Genomic DNA, 20,033 nt, shown 5'->3' with positions numbered 1-20,033 from the left:
AAATCTTTAAAAAAAAAAAAAAGACTGGATAAATCATGTAAACAGAATACTATGAAGTAGTAAACAAGAATGACAGAGCTCTTTGTATGCTAATATGAAATATCTCTAGAATAAATCCGGTGAGAAAAGCAAGGTACAGAATTGTGTAGAGTAATATGCTGCCATTTGATTTTAAAGGGAAAAAAATGAATTGGCACGTACGAAATTGCTTATATATTTAAAAATCTCTAGAAGGCTATTTTCTTTTTTTTTTCTTGGAAAGACAGAGAACTGGTGCATGAAAGACAGGAAGGGGGAGGAGAGGCATAGGAAGAGGGGGGTAGGTGGGGAGGGGGAGAGGGAGAGAGAGAATCTTAAGCAGGCTCCATGCCCAGCACAAAGTCTGATGTGGGGCTCAATCCAACAACGCTGAGCTTGTGACCTGAGCCAAAATCAAGAGTTGGATGCTTAATCAATGGAGCCATCCAGGTGCCCCTCTAGAAGAATACTTTAAAACCTAATAAGATGGTTTGGGCAACTCTTTCTGCCCACAAGTCCTGTCCCCATGCTTCAGTAAAACCATTCTAAGTAAGTAAGTAAGGAAGTAAATAAATAAATAAATAAGACCTAATAAGATGGTTTGCTTATGAGAGGGGATCTGAGTATATAATGGGCAAAGTAAAATGACTCCTTTCATTGTATTTTTAAAATTCTTTCTGAAATTTGAACCACGTGAATATATTAACTATTCAGATTTCTTAATGTGAAATTACATGGTCTAAGAAATTAACAATATAGTTGGAAAAACCAGAAAATGTTTTAAATTAAGTGTTTCCAGTTGTTATAAAAGAGAAAGATACTAAATTTGGTGGCAGTCAGGGATAACTCCACTAGAGTGCTAATTAGCAGGTCTATAAGAAAGATATAATGATTGGATTATTATATCAGTTTATCTGACTGATGAAGTTCCTCTGCCTTTGAGGGTACCAAGGAATCAATGTGATATAGTGGAAAGAGCATGGGTTTTGAGATCAGGCAGAAATAAATTCAAATCCTAGCCTTTCCATATATTGGTCTTATAAGCTTGGGTAAGTTATTTAAACTTTTTGGAGTTTCAACTTCCTCATCAGAAAATGGGTGAAATCTTAGTAAGTTTATTATAAAGGTTAAATGACATAACATCCAAGTGCAACACATTTTTTGGTTTACTTCCTTCCTTACATAGACAGGCTGAACTGAGATGCACTGACATGCAGAAATTAAGTGTCCTGAGAAAAAACAAGTTGCACATGAAAGAACTACAGTTAAAGTAGTTAAAGTAGCTTAAGTCCCCGTATCTACAATTTGTCAATCTCATATTTCTTTTTTTTTTAAGATTTATTTATTTATTTATTTGACAGAGAGAGACACAGCAAGAGAGGGAACACAAAGCAGGGTGAGCAGGAGAGGGAGAAGCAGGCTTCCTGCGGAGCAGGGAGCCCGACGCGGGGCTCCCCGATCCCAGGACCTAGGGATCATGACCTGAGCCGGAGGCAGACGCTTAACGACTGAGCCACCCAGGTGCCCCCAATCTCGTATTTCTTATAAAAAAATGAAGATTTTTATTACTTCAAAAGTTTTAAAAATCCTTGGGATATACAGTTTCTCCTTTTACCTTTTCCTTTTATGTCTGAAAGATGGTCAAAAGGAAGAGTGCTTTGAAATACACTACAACTACACCTTAAACAATACTCCTGCTGGTTTTTTGGAGGAAAAACGAATTTCCTAAAAGAGGGATTTTGCTCTCTACTGCTTATTTAGCATTTGAAAAATCAGTGTATTTTCTTTAGTTGCAAATACCATCTTAAGATATGATGTATCAAAAGCAACATTACCCAATAAATCACACTAAACTTACTGATATTTTACACTGAATACTTTGAGTGTGATTTGATATATTCACCAAATGTATTACTTGATATAGTAATTGACTAAATCATTTCTCAGTTAGTTTTCACTTTTGTAACACCACATGATGTGGTATGTATAGAAATATTAAATTCATGTTTAATGCAGTCTCAACAATAGCAGTCACCAAAATCTAGAAGATTGGGAGTCACTAAATCCTAAAATGATTACTCAATTGTTGTTAAACTCCTGGCAACAAGTGTCTCAGGTAAAGATCCAAGTGAAACAAAGATTATTGCTCAATCATATTTTCCTGGCTACATGCAGGGTTGATTGCTAGACACTGAGTAAAGAGTGTGTATTTCTCTTTCAAATATATTGGGAAAAATGCATATGCCCAGATTTCCTTTCTCTCTGTTCTTGAGATTCGTTACATTTGTTCAAAGAATTTAATGAGTTTGTTCAGGGAGTTGCATCAGAAATTATTTTTGTATTAATGGTAGGAATGACAAGCAGTTCCTTTGTAATATTGCACCAGTCAATACCTGTTTTTGCCTAGGGATGTATCCATACCAATTCTGGATAATCCAGCTTTGAAGTGGGTTGGGCAGAGCTGAGTTTTTTTTGTTGGTGCTATTAGTTTGGGTTGTGACCTCTCACACATGCCTTCAAAATTTAAACATCACTGAGTATACAGGCTAATTAAATTCCATAGATTCTAACTAAAGACAGTACACAGGGCATTTGTATCAAAATAGTTTTGTAGAAAAGGTACAAGAATTTTTTCCATTTCCTACAACTTATTATCTAGAAAGAACATTCACCTAACATATTCTGCTTATAGAAAAGACTTCTTTTTTTGTATGTGAAATGCCAAAATTAGAAATTACCATGCCAAAGAAATGTTCACAATCTCCAAAATGTTCTTTAAGCTTGGCAGAATCAAATTTTAAAAAATTGTTATGTATATACATTTAATATTTATTTATTTTAGGGAGAGGGATCGCCAGCGAGTGGGGGGAGGGGCAGAGGAAGAAGGAGACAGAGAATCTCAAGCAGAGCAGGAGCCTGACCGCGGCTGGATCTCACCACCGATGAGATCATGACCTGGACCAAAATCACCAGCCGGTCGCCTTACCGACTGAGCCACCCAGGCGCCCCCAAATCGTTGTATTCTTTACAGAATTTTCAGATTACAGTTCAAGGTAGGTGAAATATTACAAACTGCAAATCAAGATATACAAAGACCTTTGTTAGAGTTGCAAGAGAGGAGATGTGCCAAATCTCATGCTTTTAGCCAACCTAAGTCATATGGACATTCTCTGGGTCAAAGGACATTTGCCATACAAACTTCACCAAACGCCTTTCTGTTGATCTTTGATCATAGGATTAGTTGAAGCATGAGTATTTTAAAGCCCCTCTTTATTGACAAAGGAGATAGAGGGATAGAGATAGGGATAATAGAAGTAGAGATAGATCCTTAGAAGGGGGAAAGACACCTCCGCACGCCCCCCCCCAACTGCGGCCCCCTGCCTTAGCTAGCTTGTTTTGCATCACGGAGATCTGACAAGAATTAGTTTGGTTGGCAGGACCCAGGAGCAGGTGGAAAACTCCTGAAGGAAGAGTAACTAACCAAAATGGGTCTTTAAGTTTGGCACTTTGCTAACCGCCTTATGTTGGTTATCTGATGTATTCATAACAACAACGCAATGAGGGACGTACTAATATTAGCCCCATTTTACAGATGAACGAACTGAAAGTCAGAGATTCAACACAAAACGCCCGTAGGTCACACAGCAAATAAGTGGCGGCACCAGAATTCCTAACAGCTCCAGAGCACGCACTCTTCACACCGCTTTCAGCCCTACGGTCCGATTTCCTCGAGCTGTTCGCGGCCTTCCCACCTTCCCTGGTGGGACAGTTCCCAGTACTGAGGCATGGCGCTGTCCAGCCCTCAGGCCCGCCGCCTTCCACAAGCTAGAGAACGCGGCGCCGCGAGGCCATCCCGCCTGCAGGTTGTAGAACTGCCGCGCCAAGCCACGTCCCGGCACGCGGGCTGGCCGAATCGCCTCGGGGCGGCCATCCCAAGCAGCCCCCCTGGTCCCCTCAGCTTCGCGCGCTGGGCTCCACTCGGAAAGACTGGAGGCGCCAAGCAAGAACAGCCCTGCCTCCTCCCCTGTCCCAGCCCCCACACCCCCCCAAAGAGCCAGAGGCGTAGGTTACACAATCTCACCTGTCCCAGAGGTGGCGACCGCTCTAGTGACTGACGCTCCGCTCCTCCAACCAGGGGCTGTCAGGAAGGTGGAGACTAGATGAGACTGATTGCTTCTTTCCTCCAATCCCCGTGCAGCAACTCTCCGGCCGCAGTCTCGGCGACTGGCGGAGAGCGACAGGTGGGAGCTTCGTAACCTCCGTACCTCTTGCATCCTTGACAGATAAGCCCCACTAAACTCAGGGTGAATTCTACTCCAAATCTTACCAATCCTTGAGGGTCGTCACCTCTGCCGTCATTTTAATCAGAAGTGGAAATTCCCCAACCTTTTCCCGTCACCTCAGAAGGGGGCGGGATGAATGGTACTATTGCGGGCCAATTGTACCACGCGACGTCCTGTGACAAAGTGATCGACACTTTATGGCGCCAATGAAGCCTCCCATTGTCAGGGGTCACTATGACTGACCACAAGGCGAACTAATCCACTTTAAGGTCGTGACGCAATAGTTAGAGAGGTTGACCAATAGACGTAGAAAAAGACCGGAAGTCGGCGCGTGGGGACTAGGAGGCGGGTGTTCGCAACCGCCTAGGCCTACGCGGGTCAACGCAGCTTGGGGGCCGCGAGCCAGCAAGCCGCGCGTGACGAAGAGCCTGAGCGACGGGTTACCTTGGCCAATGATCTGCAGCTGCTGGGGAGCTGCAACCAGTGGCGAGTGTGGGGGGCGGGAGGCAGCAGGTTAGGCAGTGAGAAGTTAGTGGCGCTGCTGGGACGGGGGGAAGGAGAAGCTTCTTCCTCCTGCTGTTCCTCTCGTTCCCGGGATCGGCGGCGGCGGTGGCTGCGAGTGACTCGGCAGCGTCTCCGGCTCCGCGTGCGAACCATGCTGACCGATGGCGGAGGCGGCGGCACCTCCTTTGAGGAGGATCTGGACTCGGTGGCTCCGCGATCCGCCCCAGCCGGGGCCTCGGAGCCGCCTCCGCCGGGAGGGGTCGGGCTGGGGATTCGCACCGTGAGACTCTTTGGGGAGGCCGGGCCCGCGCCGGGAGTCGGTGGCGGCGGCAGCGGTGCGGCCGGAGGGGACGCGGCGCTGGATTTCAAGTTGGCGGCTGCCGTGCTGAGGACCGGGGGTGGAGGTGGTGCCTCTGGCAGCGACGAGGACGAGGTGTCCGAGGTACGCTTCCAGGACCCCCGCGTCCCATACAGTGTGAGGCACGAATTCTCTTTGGGTCAGCACAGGGCCCGGGCCACCCTCTGGCTCCCCGGGCGGAGCCGTTCTCTGACAGTGATCGGCTCCATGGCGGCATTGGCAGCGGTGCGGGCCTAGTGCGCCCTCAGCTTACTCTTCAGCCGGCGGCTCGAGCCGGACCGGTTCCCGTCACCATCCGTAGACCCACAATGGGGAGTCCTCTGGTCTCTAAGCTTCGCGCGGGAACAAGGACTCCTCTGGCTACCTCCCGCCCACCCCGCTTTGGAGATGGGGGGGCGGGGTCTTGCCAGAGTCCCTGCCCTTGGTACTGAGAGCGAGCGAGACATGGAGAGGGAGAGAGAGACCGAGACAGAGCTTGCTAGCTGAAAGAGCATTTCCAGTATATGCATGTTCCCAGAGTTGAGTTGTCTGTCATTTATTTGCCCTGTGCCTTACCTGTGCATGAAAGAAGTGTTCTTAATTTCCTTTTTTAGTTTGAGACAGGTTAGTATGAAGAAGCTGTCTGCTTTTACCCTAAGAAAGCACGTGAGTCTTGCACCTGGGACCTTTTGTGAAGTTACGCAGGAAAAGGAAATTCCAGTGCATCTCTGAACTTCAAAATAGCTGGATAGCTGAAGTCTGTATTTTTTAGGCTTGGAGAAGGTGAAACACTGAACAGCTTTTGCGGCAGTTAATGATCAGATCCTTCATTTCTTGTAACTCTTTAACTCTTAACTCTGGCTTTTTAGGTCTGAGCAACCTGGGATGGACGGCATCATCATCTTTTGGGCCCTAGGGAATAGGGAGATATATAATACATATATATATTATATATATACTTTTATCTCTTGACTATGGCTTGGATATAGTACTGTTCCTTGATGGCTATTGTTCTAAGTGCCAGAGTATTCTATTTTGGTTCTAAGGTGCCTGGTTCATTCCCCTATGACCAATTATTTTAGCCTCTGATCTTGCTGTTAAAGTACAGAGATTTCTCTGTGTACAACTATCTTGGCTGTTGTATTTGAGAGGAATAAGAAACTATTTATGGGTTGCAGAATACAGTTAGTGCATTGTCTTACCATTCTACCATTGTCTTACCATGTCTGAACAGGGGTTCATTTAGACTTAAAATGTTAGTACATTTTAACTCCAGTGTTTTGCTTTGGAAAAAATAGTGTGTGGGATGTAAGGAAGCTAGTCCCTTGAATGTCTGTATCTTTGAATTTCACTTTAAGAGAAGTAACTTCTAAGTCAAAGTGGGACAGGATTTTATTTGAGTAGGCAGTTATAGGGAGAGTCTCTGGAGCACCTCCACTCTTGTGCTTATGGAAGACTTTCTTCCATCCTTTCAATGAAAATTGATGAGAGAGGAACCTAAAACACATGTACTTTTTACCTACAGAATTAAGTGGGAATACCTTTAGATTTTAAAGATTAGAGTCTTTTTTTGTTTTAACTTGTAAGAGAGCCTGAAAAGGTTTGCTTTGGTCTAAATGTAATGTCCTTGATTTTCTGGACCATTTTTACATAATTATTATAGGTAAAGTGAAAGATCACTAATTCACTTTTACATAAATAGTATTCTTACATTTTTTCGGAGGTAGAGTGATAGTGAGCCTCCAAAGTCATAAATTTCTAACTCTTTTGGCTCATGTGTTGTATCTGGGAAATGAGCTTTTTAAGTAACCATTTCTGTGAGGCTTGTACACACACGCACGCACATACATGCACACACACGCACGCGCACACACGCACACACAGTCTCTCTCTTCTAAAGCTTACTGTATTTCATTTGGATTCCCCATACCATGTGATTAAAGCTGTGAGCAGAATCGACACCTTTTTGTTTTTTTGATGTTTACTGTGGAAGTTATTTATTAATGATTCTTGTACTCATTTAGGCTAATGGTAGAACTCCTTAGTTTCCTGTTGGGGGGTTTTCTGTGCCAGGATTTAGATATTAAGTGTATATGGGTGGGCCTCATTTTTGGAATAAATGTGTCTGGGATACCCAGAGACTTTATCATAGTCTAAGATGATGCTCAGGGTGCACATAGATTCTTTCTTAACCTGTAGAAAAAGGAAATTTTGTTTTTATGTCTTCTTTCTTCTATATCACGTAGAGAAGAAATTCCTGGAGTATCTAGTCTTTGCTGTACAGTATGTGTGGTAGAGTATAGTCTATATGTTTGTGAGTGAAATGACCTATTTTGCCCAAGCAGATTTCTTTCTTTTTTCTTTTCTCTTTCAAAGGATTAGCCATTTTCTCCCATATCATTGCCTTTGAATTTCCATTATGAAGAGATCATAATGTTCAAAAAACACTCACCCAATTGGCATTTGATGAATAATACTAAAATCTTTATTTTTGTCTTCCCTAGATGTTTTAGAACCAAGTATTTAGAATCTAGAAATCCAGAAAGATAACGAGTTATTTTATAGTTTGAGAGCAAAATTTGTCTTGTTCCTCAAATGGGGCAGGACTCGGTGAGAAATAAGTAAGAAATGTGGAGGCCTAGTTTATTTGCTCTGGAATTAGTTGAAGTCTTATACATTTGGTGTACAGAGGCATAGATACTCTAGGGACCTCTCTTTTGTTCATTATGAGAGCCAATAGCTAAGAAAAACCAAGCTGTTTTCCCTTGCTGGCTAAGTTAAAAGACGTTTTAGTTTAAGGAATGGGTTTGGGTCTTTTTGTAAATTTTTTATTAGAATTATAGTAGCTTAGAGAATGCCACCATTTGGGATCTTTGGTTCTTGTTTCAAACATTGGTAAATATCTGTTTTGTATTTCTTCAGGCATAGCAAGAATGTTCCTTAGCTGTCCAAGGTCTTGAATAGAAATCAGAACTTGCATTGGATCCTGTTGAAACCATTGTTTAGAATAGCGATCAGGTTGAAAATTCTTTAAAAAACAATTTTTAAATGTTGATTTTAGATTTGTAGTCTTTTTTAAGCAAGTAAAAAAGAAGAAAATACCTAAAGAAAAGACTTTTGTGAGGCTTATGACTAAATTTTCTGTTATAAGAATATACGCGTATATATGCGTGATATTCTCCTTTTAATTTTTTTTTTAAAGATTTTATTTCTTTGAGAGAGCGAGAGGGTGAGAGAGACAGAGAGAGAGCACGAGCGGGGGTGGGGTGGAGGCAGAGGGAGAGGGAGAAGCAGGCTCCCCACAGAGCAGGGAGCCCAAGACAGAGCTCGATCCCAGGACCCCAGGATCATGACCTGAGTGGAAGGCAGATGCTCAGCCAACTGAGCCACCCAGGTGCCCCCTCCTTTTAAAATTATAAAAGTCATATAGTCTCATGTTGAAAAATTCAGCAGTGTAGGTAGTAGATATAAGGTGCAAAGTAGAAGTCCTTCTCACCCCCACTGACCCTTCAAATCCCATTCTTCAGTGATAACCAATATTATAATTTTTTCAGTAAATTTTCTAGGCCTATATAAGCCTATGTATGTGTGTGTATTTGTTTATATATATATACACACACTTTAAAGATGGGTACCCAATTAGACAGCATAGCTTTGTATCATATTGAGGTTTTTTTTTCTTATCTTGAGGCAGGTCCTTATTTATAAATAAGTAGAAACACACAAACTGTATACAGCAGTTTATAGGAAATTATAGCAAAAGCTTTGTAGGGAATTTTTTTTCTGTGAAAATTATTTTTAGAGGCAAAAGTACAGCCATACAGAATTTCCATTTTGATTTTCTCTCATTGAAGAGGAGATATATCATTTGCTTTAGAGTTACTTATAATCTATAATCTAGAACAAGGTTTCTCAACAGCAACATATTGACATTTTAGTCCAGATAATTCTCGTTGTTAGAGGCTGTCTGTCCTGTGCATTAGCAACATCCCTGGCCTTTACCCACTAGATGCCACTAGAACCCCTCCAGTTGTGAGAGCCATAAATGTCTCCAGACATTGCTAAATGTCTCCTGGGGACACAATCACCCCTGGTTGAGAACCACTGGTCTAGAGTACATTTTTATCGGCAGGGATGGCAATTTTGTCATGAATACTCTGTATTCAAACTTTAGGTAAACAGGTGAGTCACTATTTTTAGTAGCATCTCAAGGTTTATGTTCATAATCTGGACAAGAGAGAAATTGAAGGAGGGTACTGAAAGGTTTAATGCTGTAAATTTTCTGTGGTAAATTTATCATTTTGAGTAACTTTAACTTAAAATACTATATTATTTTTGAAAAATTCATTTATTGTCCATGAAAATAAATTTCTAAAAAACTTTTATTGGGACTTTGTTCAAGGTAGAAAGTGCTTTATTACATAAATTATCAATACTAGTGATAAAATAGGAAATAGAACTTTGTACTCTGGTGAGCAAATTTTGGAGACATTGGAAATGTTTACAGAAGGAAAAGCTACATGTTATTATTGTAACAATTTGTTATATTGCATGAGTATCAACCTTATACAATTTCATTCTGTAAAGCCTTAAGACTTTACATATAAAATGATGTGTTGATAAGTATGGTTATATGAATGGTGGGTCAAACCAGAGTTGATTAGATTTGGATTAGATTAGATTTTACCTTACTGTGAAACTTGAAGGATGTGGGGTTTTCTTATGGTTATTACTTAGTACATTTCAATAGCTGATTACATGCGTACAATTTATGAGTCACAGTGACATAAAGGCAAATACAGTGAAAAATCTTGAACTAACCCCTCCCAAGTATCCTGCCCTCTACACTTCTAATGTCTTTTTTTCCTTTCAGACTTATGGAAATACAAATATGTATTTTTATTTTCCCTATTATTATTATTATTATTTTTAAAGATTTTATTTATTTATTTGAGAGAGAGAGAATGAGAGAGAGAGAACACATGAGAGGGGATAGGGTCAGAGGACGAAGCAGACCCCCCGCCGAGCAGGGAGCCTGATGCGGGACTCAATCCCGGAACTCCAGGATCATGACCTGAGCCGAAGGCAGTCGCTTAACCAACTGAGCCACCCAGGCGCCCTGTTTTCCCTATTATTATACAAGAGATAACATACTGTGTATGTGAGATTTCTAAGTGGTAAATTTGAGAAGGATTTAGACTTTTTCTAATTAGAATGATAAAAACATGTTAAGAATGAAGCATTGGAGATGAGTTTAAGCACATTCCTTCCTGAGCCTATCTGGTAGTAATGTGATAATGTACTAGATAACCTGTGAAAACCAATTCTGGCCTTCTGATTCAGTGATAGGTTAGGTAAATAAAATATTTTGCTTTAAAGAGAATGCAAAGCAGTTTTTAAAAAGTATTAGTCTTGAATTGGCAAGTAAAAAGAAAAATGAAGAGTCTACCTTTTTTGTTTGTTTGTTTTTTGCCAAATTTACCTTCCTACATAACCAGAAGTATAAGAAATAAAATCAGGGGTGCCTGGATGGCTCAGTCGTTAAGCGTCTGCCTTCAGCTCAGGTCATGATCCCAGGGTCCTGGGATCGAGCCCCGCATCGGGCTCCCTGCTCCTCTCCCTCTCCCCGTGCTTGTGTTCCCTCTCTCGCTGTGTCTCTCTCTGTCAAATAAATAAATAAAATCTTTTAAAAAAAATCTTTAAGTTTAGAAAAAAAAATCAATTCCTTTTTTTTACCCATTATAAATTAACTTTTTTTTTTAAGATTTTTTATTTATTTATTTGAGAAAGAGAGCATGAGTGGGGGAGGGGCAGCAGGAGAGAGACAAGCAGACTCCCCCCTGAGCGGGGAGCCTGATGTGGGGCTTGATCCCAGGACCCTGAGATCATGACCTGTGCAGAAGGCAGATGCTTATCCAACTGAGCCACCCAGGTGCCCCTAACTATTTCAATATATCTGTCTTCTTTGACTTTATTATTTATAGTTTTCCTTTTCTGTTGCTTGTCTATAAAGTCATAGAATCTTGGTGATAATCCTGTCTCATCTCATTTTCAGGTAACTGCTACCATTTATTGAATGCATATTATATGCCAGTTCTATACTAGATACTTTCATTATTTAATTGTTTCAACACCCCTTTGAAGTAGATACCTGCATTTTTATAGATGGATAAATGTAGGCTCAGGGAAATGATGAATCCATAAAACAAAAAATTAAAAAATGTTTAAAATGTTACATAGCCAGTAAGTGGTAAAGCTAGGATTTGAATCTAGTACTGAATCCAAAACCCATGCTATTATTTTGCTTCTTCAGATTAAGAAATAGGCAGGTTTTGGTTATAAAATACTGTTTCTCCAATAAATACTTGCTTAGTCCCTGTAGAAGTTTTCATTAAAGTGAAATGAGAAAAGTAAGGACAGTGTAGTGAACTTCTTATAAAGCTATTTTTTCCATAATTTTTTCTGTATTGAGATAATGCTCTTCTTACTGTTATGAAATGAGTTTTTAAAAATATCCACATTTGACAAAATATCAAATTAGAAACTTCATGTCAGGACCCTGGGCAAAGCCTTACAAGTCTGGAAACAGTTGAGCTAATTGACTTGCCCAGGATAACACAGCTAATTTGTAGTAGAAAATAGGTCATCTGACTCCCATTCTAAAAGTTAATCTTACTTGTCCTGCTGACTGTTTCTTTTCTGGTGCATTGTACCAATGAATTTAATTAGTTGCTTAAGACATGCCTGTCTCAAACTAGCACATAATCCATAGTTGACCTTGTTGGGGAAGTTTTCTATTATTTAATGAAATTGGTGACTGCTGTGTAGATCAGTATATTAAGAAGGCAGTTAAAAGTATACCATTGAGTACAGGAGGAGCACTATTCTAAGATAATTTTGTAATTGAACTTATTTGAAAAGTTCAGTTCTTGTCATCATTCATCTTAAAAGAATTAAATAAATATTAACCTTACTGATATAGAAAGGCATATACCCAACTTTGCACCTTTGCCAATATGGAAAATGTTGATTTTGTATATTGTTACACTCTAATTAATTTGTAGAAATTAAAATCTATGTGCTGTTCTACTGGTAGTTAATTATGGTGTGTAGTTCCTATGAATGAAGATCATTTGCCTTGTGATGATTGACTGGCTTACCTTTTCCTGGCCAATTTTACCTAAACCAGGAAGAAAGTAAAGTTGTATATAAAGCTCTATTTTACTTCCTAGACTGAAATTTAGCAGCTGTTTGTCAAAGAGCACATTTGATCTTCCTCCTTTACATACACTTCTGTTCTCATGAAGTTTTTCCCTTAATGGATGTTTTCAGTAGTAGAAAGGGTGTTTGTTTTTGTTTTTGTAAGTAGATATCCCAGTGTATCCTGGCTGTTTGATTTACCTGCATTAGTGTGCAATTTTGAAAAGAGAAAGGCAAGTATACCCCCAGGGATTAGCCTTAAGAACCAAAGAATTGGGGATGCCTGGGTGGCTCAGTTGGTTAAGCGGCTGCCTTTGGCTCAGGTCATGATCCCAGGGTCCTGGGATCGAGCCCCGCCTCGGACTCCCTGCCCGGTGGGGAGCCTGCTTCTCCCTCTGCCTGCTGCTCCCCCTGCTTGTGCTCTCTCTCTCTCTGACAAATAAAATCTTAAAAAAAAAAAAGAGCCAAAGAATTGTACAGGAGAGCAGTTTATTAAGTTGCCAAGGTAAGTTTGATTTGTTTAACAGTTTGTAATGAGGACAGTTAGATTGAGAATGTTTTGTTTTTGTTTTTGTGTGTGTGGTAAAGTATACAGAGACAAAATTGACCATTTTAACCATTTTTTTTAGTTGTCTTAGAATATACATAACATAAAATTTACCATTTTAACCATTTTAAAGGGTACAGTTCAGTGGCATTAAGTACATTCACAATGTTGTGCAACCATCACCAGCAGCCATCTCCAGAATATGTTCATCTTCCCAGATTCTGTATCCATCCCTATCTACCCTTCCCCACCCCCTAACAACCACAATTCTACTTTCTTTTTCTGTAAATTTAACTACTCTGGGTACATCAAATAAGTGGAATCATATGGTGTTTCTCTTTTTGTGACTGGCTTGTTTCGCTTAGCATTATGTCTTCAAGGTTCATCCATGTTATAGCATGTGTCAGAATTTCATTCCTTTTGAAGGCTGAATACTATACCGTTATATGTATATACCACATTTTGTTTATCCATTCATCTGTTGATGGACACTTGGGTTGCTTTTACCTTTTGGCTATTATGTATATGTTTCTATGAACATGGGTGTACAAATACCTGTTCAAGTCCCTGCTTTCAGTTCTTCTGGGTATGTACCTGGTAGTGAGATTGTGGGATCATATAGTAATTCTATTTTTAATTTTTTGAGGAATTACCATACTGTTTTCCATAGCACCTATAGTATTTTACATTCCCACCAGAATTGCACAAGGGTTCCAGTTGCCACACATTTTAGCCAATACTTGTTTTTTCTTTTTGTTTTTGATAATAGCCATCCTAATGTGTGTGAAGTGGTATCTCATTGTGGTTTTAATTCGTATTTCCCTAGTGATTAGTGATATTGAGCATCTTTTTATGTGCCTTTGGCAATTTGTGTATCTTCTTTGGAGAAATGTCTGTTCAAATCCTATCCCCATTTTTAGCTGGCTTGCTTTTTCGTTGTTTAATTGTAGATGTTCTTTGGGTATTAATCCCTTATCACATATATAATTTGCACCTATTTTTTTTTCCCATTCCATAGGTTGCCTTTTTATTCTGTTGATAGTGTCCTTTCATTCCTCAAAGTTTTTAATTTTGATGAAGTCCAATTTACCTATTTTTTCTTTTGTTTGTACTTTTGGTGTCATATGCATGAAGTTGTTGCCAAATCCAGTGTCATGAAGCTTTTCTCCAATGTTTTCTTCTATGAATTTTATAGTTTTAGCTCTTAATTTAGGTCTTGGATCCATTTTGAGTTAATTTTTGTATACAATGTAAGGTCAGTGTCCAACTTCATTCTTTTGCATGTGGATATCATTTTTTCCAGCATGATTTATTGAAAAGACTATCATCTTCCAATTGATTGGTCTTGACATCCTTGTTGAAAATCACTGGGCCACATATTGGGAGGGTTTATTTGTTTATGTAAAGATTTTATTTATTTGACAGAAAGAGACACAGCGTGAGAGGGAACACAAGCAGGGGGAGTGGGAGAGGGAGAGGCAGGCTTCCCGTGGAGCAGGGAGCCCAATGTGGGGCTTGATTCCCGGACCCTGGGATCATGACCTGAGCCGAAGGCAGACGCTTAATGACTGAGCCACCCAGGCGCCCCTGGAGGGTTTATTTCTGGCTTGTCTGTCCTGTTCCATTGGTCTATATGTCTGTTTTATGCTGGTATCACTCTGTTTTGATTACTGTAGCTTTTCTAGTAAGTTTGAAATCAGGCAGTGTTGGTCCTTCAGATTTGTTCTTTTTCAAGATTGTTCTGGTTATTTAGGGTCCCTTGAAATTCCACATGAATTTTAGGATGAATCTTTGTATTTCTGCCAAAATTGCCCTGGGTTTTTGGTAGGGATTGCATTGAATCTGTAGATCACTTTGAGTGAGAACAAGTTTTAATGCAAATCTCTCTTTTTTTTTTTAAGATTTTATTTATTTATTTGACAGACTGAGAGAGAGAGAACAAGAGAGCACACAAGCAGGGGGAGCATCAGAGGGAGAGGGAGAAGCAGACTCGCCGCTGAGCAGGGAGCCCGATGTCAGGTTCGATCCCAGGACCTTGGGATCATGACCTGAGCCGAAGGCAGACGTTTAAGCGTCTGAGCCACCCGGGTGCCCCTGTTTTAATGCAAATCTTAATGTAATTGTTTTGGGGCACCTGGGTGACTCAGTTGGTTAAGTGTCCAATTCTTGATTTCAGTTTGAGGCATGATCTCAGGGTTGTGGGATCGAGCCCTGCTTTGGGTTCTTTGTTTGGCGTGGAGTCTGCTTGGGTTTCTCTCTTTCCCTCTGCCTCTGTCCCTCACCCCCTCTCAAAATAAATAAAATCTTTAAAGAAATCTTAATGTAATTGTTTTATCATATTAGATATTAACAAATCAAAAGGTTTGAGTTTGACAAAATAATAAAAATCATGTATAATAGGAGAGGCTGTATGAGCATTCAGTAGTGTCTTCCCTAAAGGCATTGAACCCAGTTAACATAGGACAGTGTAAGATGAGATGTTTCTGAAATATAATCCTCATTTTTTCCTGATTCATTCTCATATTGACTAACTTGTGATTGATCACAGTGCTTCATATATTGATTAAATGCTAGGAAGAATATGTTTTATCCTTTATATCACTAGCGGTGAGTTCAGTTTTAAAAACGTTATCTCAGTATGGTATTAAAGCTAGATAAATGAACCTTAGTATTTTCTTTCATGATGTATAATTGAAAATTTTTTCATGTAAGCATTTTATGAAATCTCAGAAAGTAAAGGTTTGACCTTGTCAGTTGATACGGACGCTTAACCAACTGAGCCACCCAGGCGTCCCTGTCAGTTGATACCTTGAGTGGTACACTTTGGAAGGACTTTCAGCTCTTACCAGCTTCTAATTGATTTTTTTCTCTGTTTACTTATTCTGCTATATCTCTACATTTTTATTTTTGCGTTTTAAAAATTGTACAGTCCCTAAATTCAGTAACATAGGGGAAACAAATTATCATTATCAAAGAGCAATCCCAAAAGGGGCAATAGTCCAATTGTATTGGATACATTATCTTTCTTTGTTACTTTTTATTTTGATGTAATTTCAAACTTACTGGAAAGTTGCAAGAATAGTACAAGGAACTCCCCCCCATATCCTTTACCCAGATTCAACAATTGTGTTCATACTGTCGTATTCTCTCTCGCTCCATAAACAAATAAATGAATAATTTATTTTCTGAATAATTTGAAAATAGGTTGCATACATCATGCCTCTTTACCCTTAAATTCTTCAGTGTAAGTTCCCTAAACATTCTCTTACATAACCACAGTGCATTTATCAAAATAGGAAATGGAACAGATTTCCAAAGTATTTTTCAAATTCAAATTCCCAAAGTTTTATTTCTTATTTATTTATTTTTTAAAGATTTTATTTATTTGTCAGAGAGAGAGAGAGAGCGCCCAAGCAGAGGGAGCGGCAGGCAGAACAGGCAGAACAGGCAGAGGGAGAAGCAGGCTCCCCGCTGAGCAGGGAGCCCGATCTGGGACTCGATCCTAGGGTTCTGGGATCATGACCTGAGCCGAAGGCAGTCACTTAACCAACTGAGCTACCCAGGCATCCCTCAAATTCCCAAAGTTTTAAAAATTGAAATATAATCCACATATCATAGGTTCATTCTTTATATACAATTCAGTGGTTTTTAATATATTTACAAAGTTTTACAACTACCACCACTATCTTTTGAAAACATTTTCATCATCCCCCGCCCCCCTCAAACAAAACCTTACCCATAGCAGTGATTTTCTATCCATCCTCCTGCCCCCATCCATCCTGCATTCCCTGATAATCACTAATATGCCTGTGTCTCTGGATTTGCCTAGTTGGGGCATTTCATATAAATGGAATCATATGACATGAGGTCTTTTGTACCTCACTTCTTTCACTTAGCATATTGTTGCCAGGGTTTCTACATGTTGTATCTTGTATCAGTACTCCATTGGAAAAATATTCTATTTTGTGGATTTACCACATTTTGTTCATGGGTTATTTCTACATTTTGGCCACTATAAATAAAGATGCTGTGAACATTTGTGTACAAGTTTTGCATGAACATTTCTTGTCAGTTCTCTTGGGTGTCTACCTAAGGAGTGTAATTGCTAGGCCCTATGATAACTAACTCCATGTTTGACTTTCTGAAGAACTGCCAAACTGTTTTCAATGCAACTGCACCATTTTACATTCCCATCAGCAATGTATGGGGGTTCCAACTTCTCTACAACCTTGGTAACTTTTTTTTTTTTTTCAGTATAGCCATCCTAGTGGGTATGAAATGGTATCTCATTATGGTTTTGATTTGCATTTCCTCAATAACTAATGAAGTTGAGCATCTTTTCATGTGCTTATTTATATATCTTTGGAGAAATGCCTATTCAGATCTTTTTCCCATTTCTTGATTGGGTGGTTTTCTTGTTGAATTGTGTTTTTTATGTATTCTGGGTACTAGTCCCATATCAGGTACATGATTTGCAAATATTTTCTCTCATTCTATTGATTGTCTTTTCACTCGATTATGTCCTTAACATTTTAAAATTTGGGGGAAGCTTAATTTTTATATTTAACCTATTTCTTTTGTTGCTTGTGCCTTTGGTGTCATGTCTAAGAAACTGTTGTGTAATCTGAGGTCATGAAGATTTATGCCTGCTTTCTTCTAAGAGTTTTGTCGTTTTAACTCTTACATTTATGTCTTAGATGCATTTTGAGGTAATTTTTATGCAAGGTGTGAGGTAGAGATCCCACCTCATTCTTTTGAATGTGAATAACCAATTGTCCCAACACCATTTGTTGAAAAGACTATTTTTTTTCTCCATTGAACTGTCTTGGCACCCTTGTCAAAAGTCAATTGACTGTAAATGTGAGGGTTTATTTCTGGAGGTTTTATTTCTGTTAAATTCAGTTTATCTAGATGTCTTATGCTCATTCCATACTATCTTGATTACTGTAGCTTTTTGCAGTAAGTTTTGAAATTGGGAAGTGTAAGTCCTTCAACTTTGTTCTTTTTCAAGATTGTTTTAGCTTTTCTAGGTTATTGGATATGTTCTCCTTCTCTTGATCAGGTCTTCAGAAGAGTTTAATAGGGAGTATTTAATATACTGCAGAATTTGTGGTCACACATAAAAGACCCTCCCCTGCCATTAGTAATATTCTAACTCTCGAAATTTCTGCCCCTCTTATTATACACTCTTGTTGGACTAAGGGGATAACTCATGTGATTTAAACCTGTGTTTATCACGCTATGAGAAGAGCAAGTTGTCACAATATTAGTATTTGTTTTTTTTTCATGTATCCTCTCCTTGACAAACTATGGGTATATGTTGAGAGGAGATAAAACTGAGGTGGGAGGAGATGGTTAGTTTCCATAGTTGTAGGATGAATGCATCTGATGTGGCCTATAGTCTGCATGAAGATTGTGGATGGAATTTCTTTTTTTTCAGGGTACTAGACAAACGAATAAGTGGAATAAAATATAAACCATAGTAATTAGAGTTTTTGCATTTGGTATCTTCTAACAACTACTTAAGAGGTGTGAATCCAATGTTTAAGTAACATACAATTTGCTTGACACTCAAGCTAGTGTTATCACCTATGTGATTAAATTGCAAAAACAAATCTTAGATGTCACTGCTCAAATGGTTGCAATTATATTAAATTATTAGTTATTTTCACTCTATGAACAGTGAGAGTCTGTACTATACTTTAGTACCTGTTTTACTTAGGATTTGATAAACAAAAGTTTGTTTTCTTTTGGTTTGAAGAGAGCGTTAATTAAGGCTATACTTAAATCAGGTGCATGGATTTGATCTATTATTCCTCCCCCAACAAAATTTAGAATAATATGATAATACAGTATCAAAGGTACTTTTCTATTGTATATTATTATCTCCTTGTTGCTAATCTGTTACAACATTCATTCATTCTCTAGAAAAGAAAATCAGAGTTTAGTTTTGGGTAATACCTCTTCTTCATGAATTCACGTCATACAGAATAAAGTTATGTCTTTCAGAAATTAGAGTCCTTGGCAGTTTGTTTGATTCTGATAGGTATTGTAGAGTGGATTTGTTTATTTGACAATAATTTATATAGAGCCTACTATTTGATAAACTTTGTGCTAGGTTTTGGAATGACAAAGATGAAAAATTGTGGTCCCTGCCCTTAAAGATATCAGTCTTCTCACAAGCATGAACATTTCAGGGAGCTTCCTAAAACAAGATAAATTATTTATTCAAATTATATTTGTCCTTCCAAACTCCTCACATATTAACAAATTTTATTTGAGTGTGTTCAAGTCATTGTGTACTTTAATTGCATTACCTCTTTTAATATTTTCGTGGTCTTGTGACAATCCAAGATCCTAAACACAAATGTATGGATCATTGTCCTGTGTAAGTTGGATGATCATTATAAAGGTTGATGTTTGGATGTCTTACTTCAGGAGTTTGATGGGTTTTAAGTGGCAAGTTTAAAGGGGCAATGATTAAAAATGAAAGGATACAAAGTCCACCAGCATAAGCTTGTCTTGTGTTCATATTTAAGCAAAACCACATTATGTTCTGTAAACTTTCCAAGCATGTCCTGCTTCAGAGCCTTTGGCATTTGCAGTTTGTTCTCTCAGGAGCATTCTTCTCTTAAATATCCATGTGGCTTCCATCTCCTACTTTTAGCGGTCTGCCAAGATGCCTTCCAACTGCCTACTATATGTTTATTGTATAAACACCTCAGGGTCACCAGTTTTAATTCTGAACTCATCATTTCCCCCTCCACACCAATTTTTTTTTACTTCCACCTTTGTAAATTACATTGTCCTAAAGTTACTTACTGTAGTCAGAAACCTCACATCTCATATCTGCTATTTCTTCTCACCATACGCATCTAAGCAGGCATTAAGTCCTGTAGGTTCTTTCTTAACATCTTGTTTATTTGTCCCTTTCCCTGTTTCCTTAATGCTTCTGCCATAAATAAAACCATCATCTTTTACTGGCACTTATTTCAGTAATCCCTGGCTCTGTGTACCTTCAAGATTATACCCCTCTAATTCTTACTCTACCTTGCTATCAGAGTAGATTCTCTAATGTCAGTCCAGTCATATCACTCTTTTGACAAAAAGCCTTCTCATATCTTAGATAAAGGATAAAGCAAAT

General features: G+C 39.0%; 1 protein-coding gene and 1 long non-coding RNA gene across 7 annotated transcripts in view; one reads left to right on the top strand and one right to left on the bottom strand.

Annotated features, from left to right (window-relative positions):
- The window catches only part of LOC145722453 (uncharacterized), a 388,135-nt gene extending 383,543 nt beyond the window's left edge, over positions 1–4,592 (bottom strand). For 2 of the 3 annotated variants that reach the window (XR_014146754.1, XR_014146756.1), the window contains exon 1: positions 4,100–4,592. This is a non-coding gene — a long non-coding RNA (uncharacterized LOC145722453). The remainder of the gene's footprint in view (positions 1–4,099) is intronic. The other variant, XR_014146755.1, reaches the window with a different exon arrangement.
- A 214-nt stretch (positions 4,593–4,806) lies between these two features.
- Positions 4,807–20,033, top strand: part of ANKHD1 (ankyrin repeat and KH domain containing 1) — a 112,770-nt gene continuing 97,543 nt past the window's right edge. For 3 of the 4 annotated variants that reach the window (XM_006731447.2, XM_031026141.2, XM_031026139.2), the window contains exon 1: positions 4,807–5,247. In XM_006731447.2, coding sequence (XP_006731510.1) covers positions 4,957–5,247 — 291 coding nt within the window. In that variant the 5' untranslated portion in view covers positions 4,807–4,956. The remainder of the gene's footprint in view (positions 5,248–20,033) is intronic. The other variant, XM_006731451.3, reaches the window with a different exon arrangement.

Source organism: Leptonychotes weddellii, chromosome 7 (genome assembly GCF_054177405.1).
Source record: "Leptonychotes weddellii isolate Sample4059 chromosome 7, ASM5417740v2, whole genome shotgun sequence".
NCBI lineage: Eukaryota > Metazoa > Chordata > Mammalia > Carnivora > Phocidae > Leptonychotes > Leptonychotes weddellii.
The sequence above is the reverse complement of the archived record's forward strand: the minus strand, read 5'-3'. Positions and strand labels throughout refer to the sequence as shown.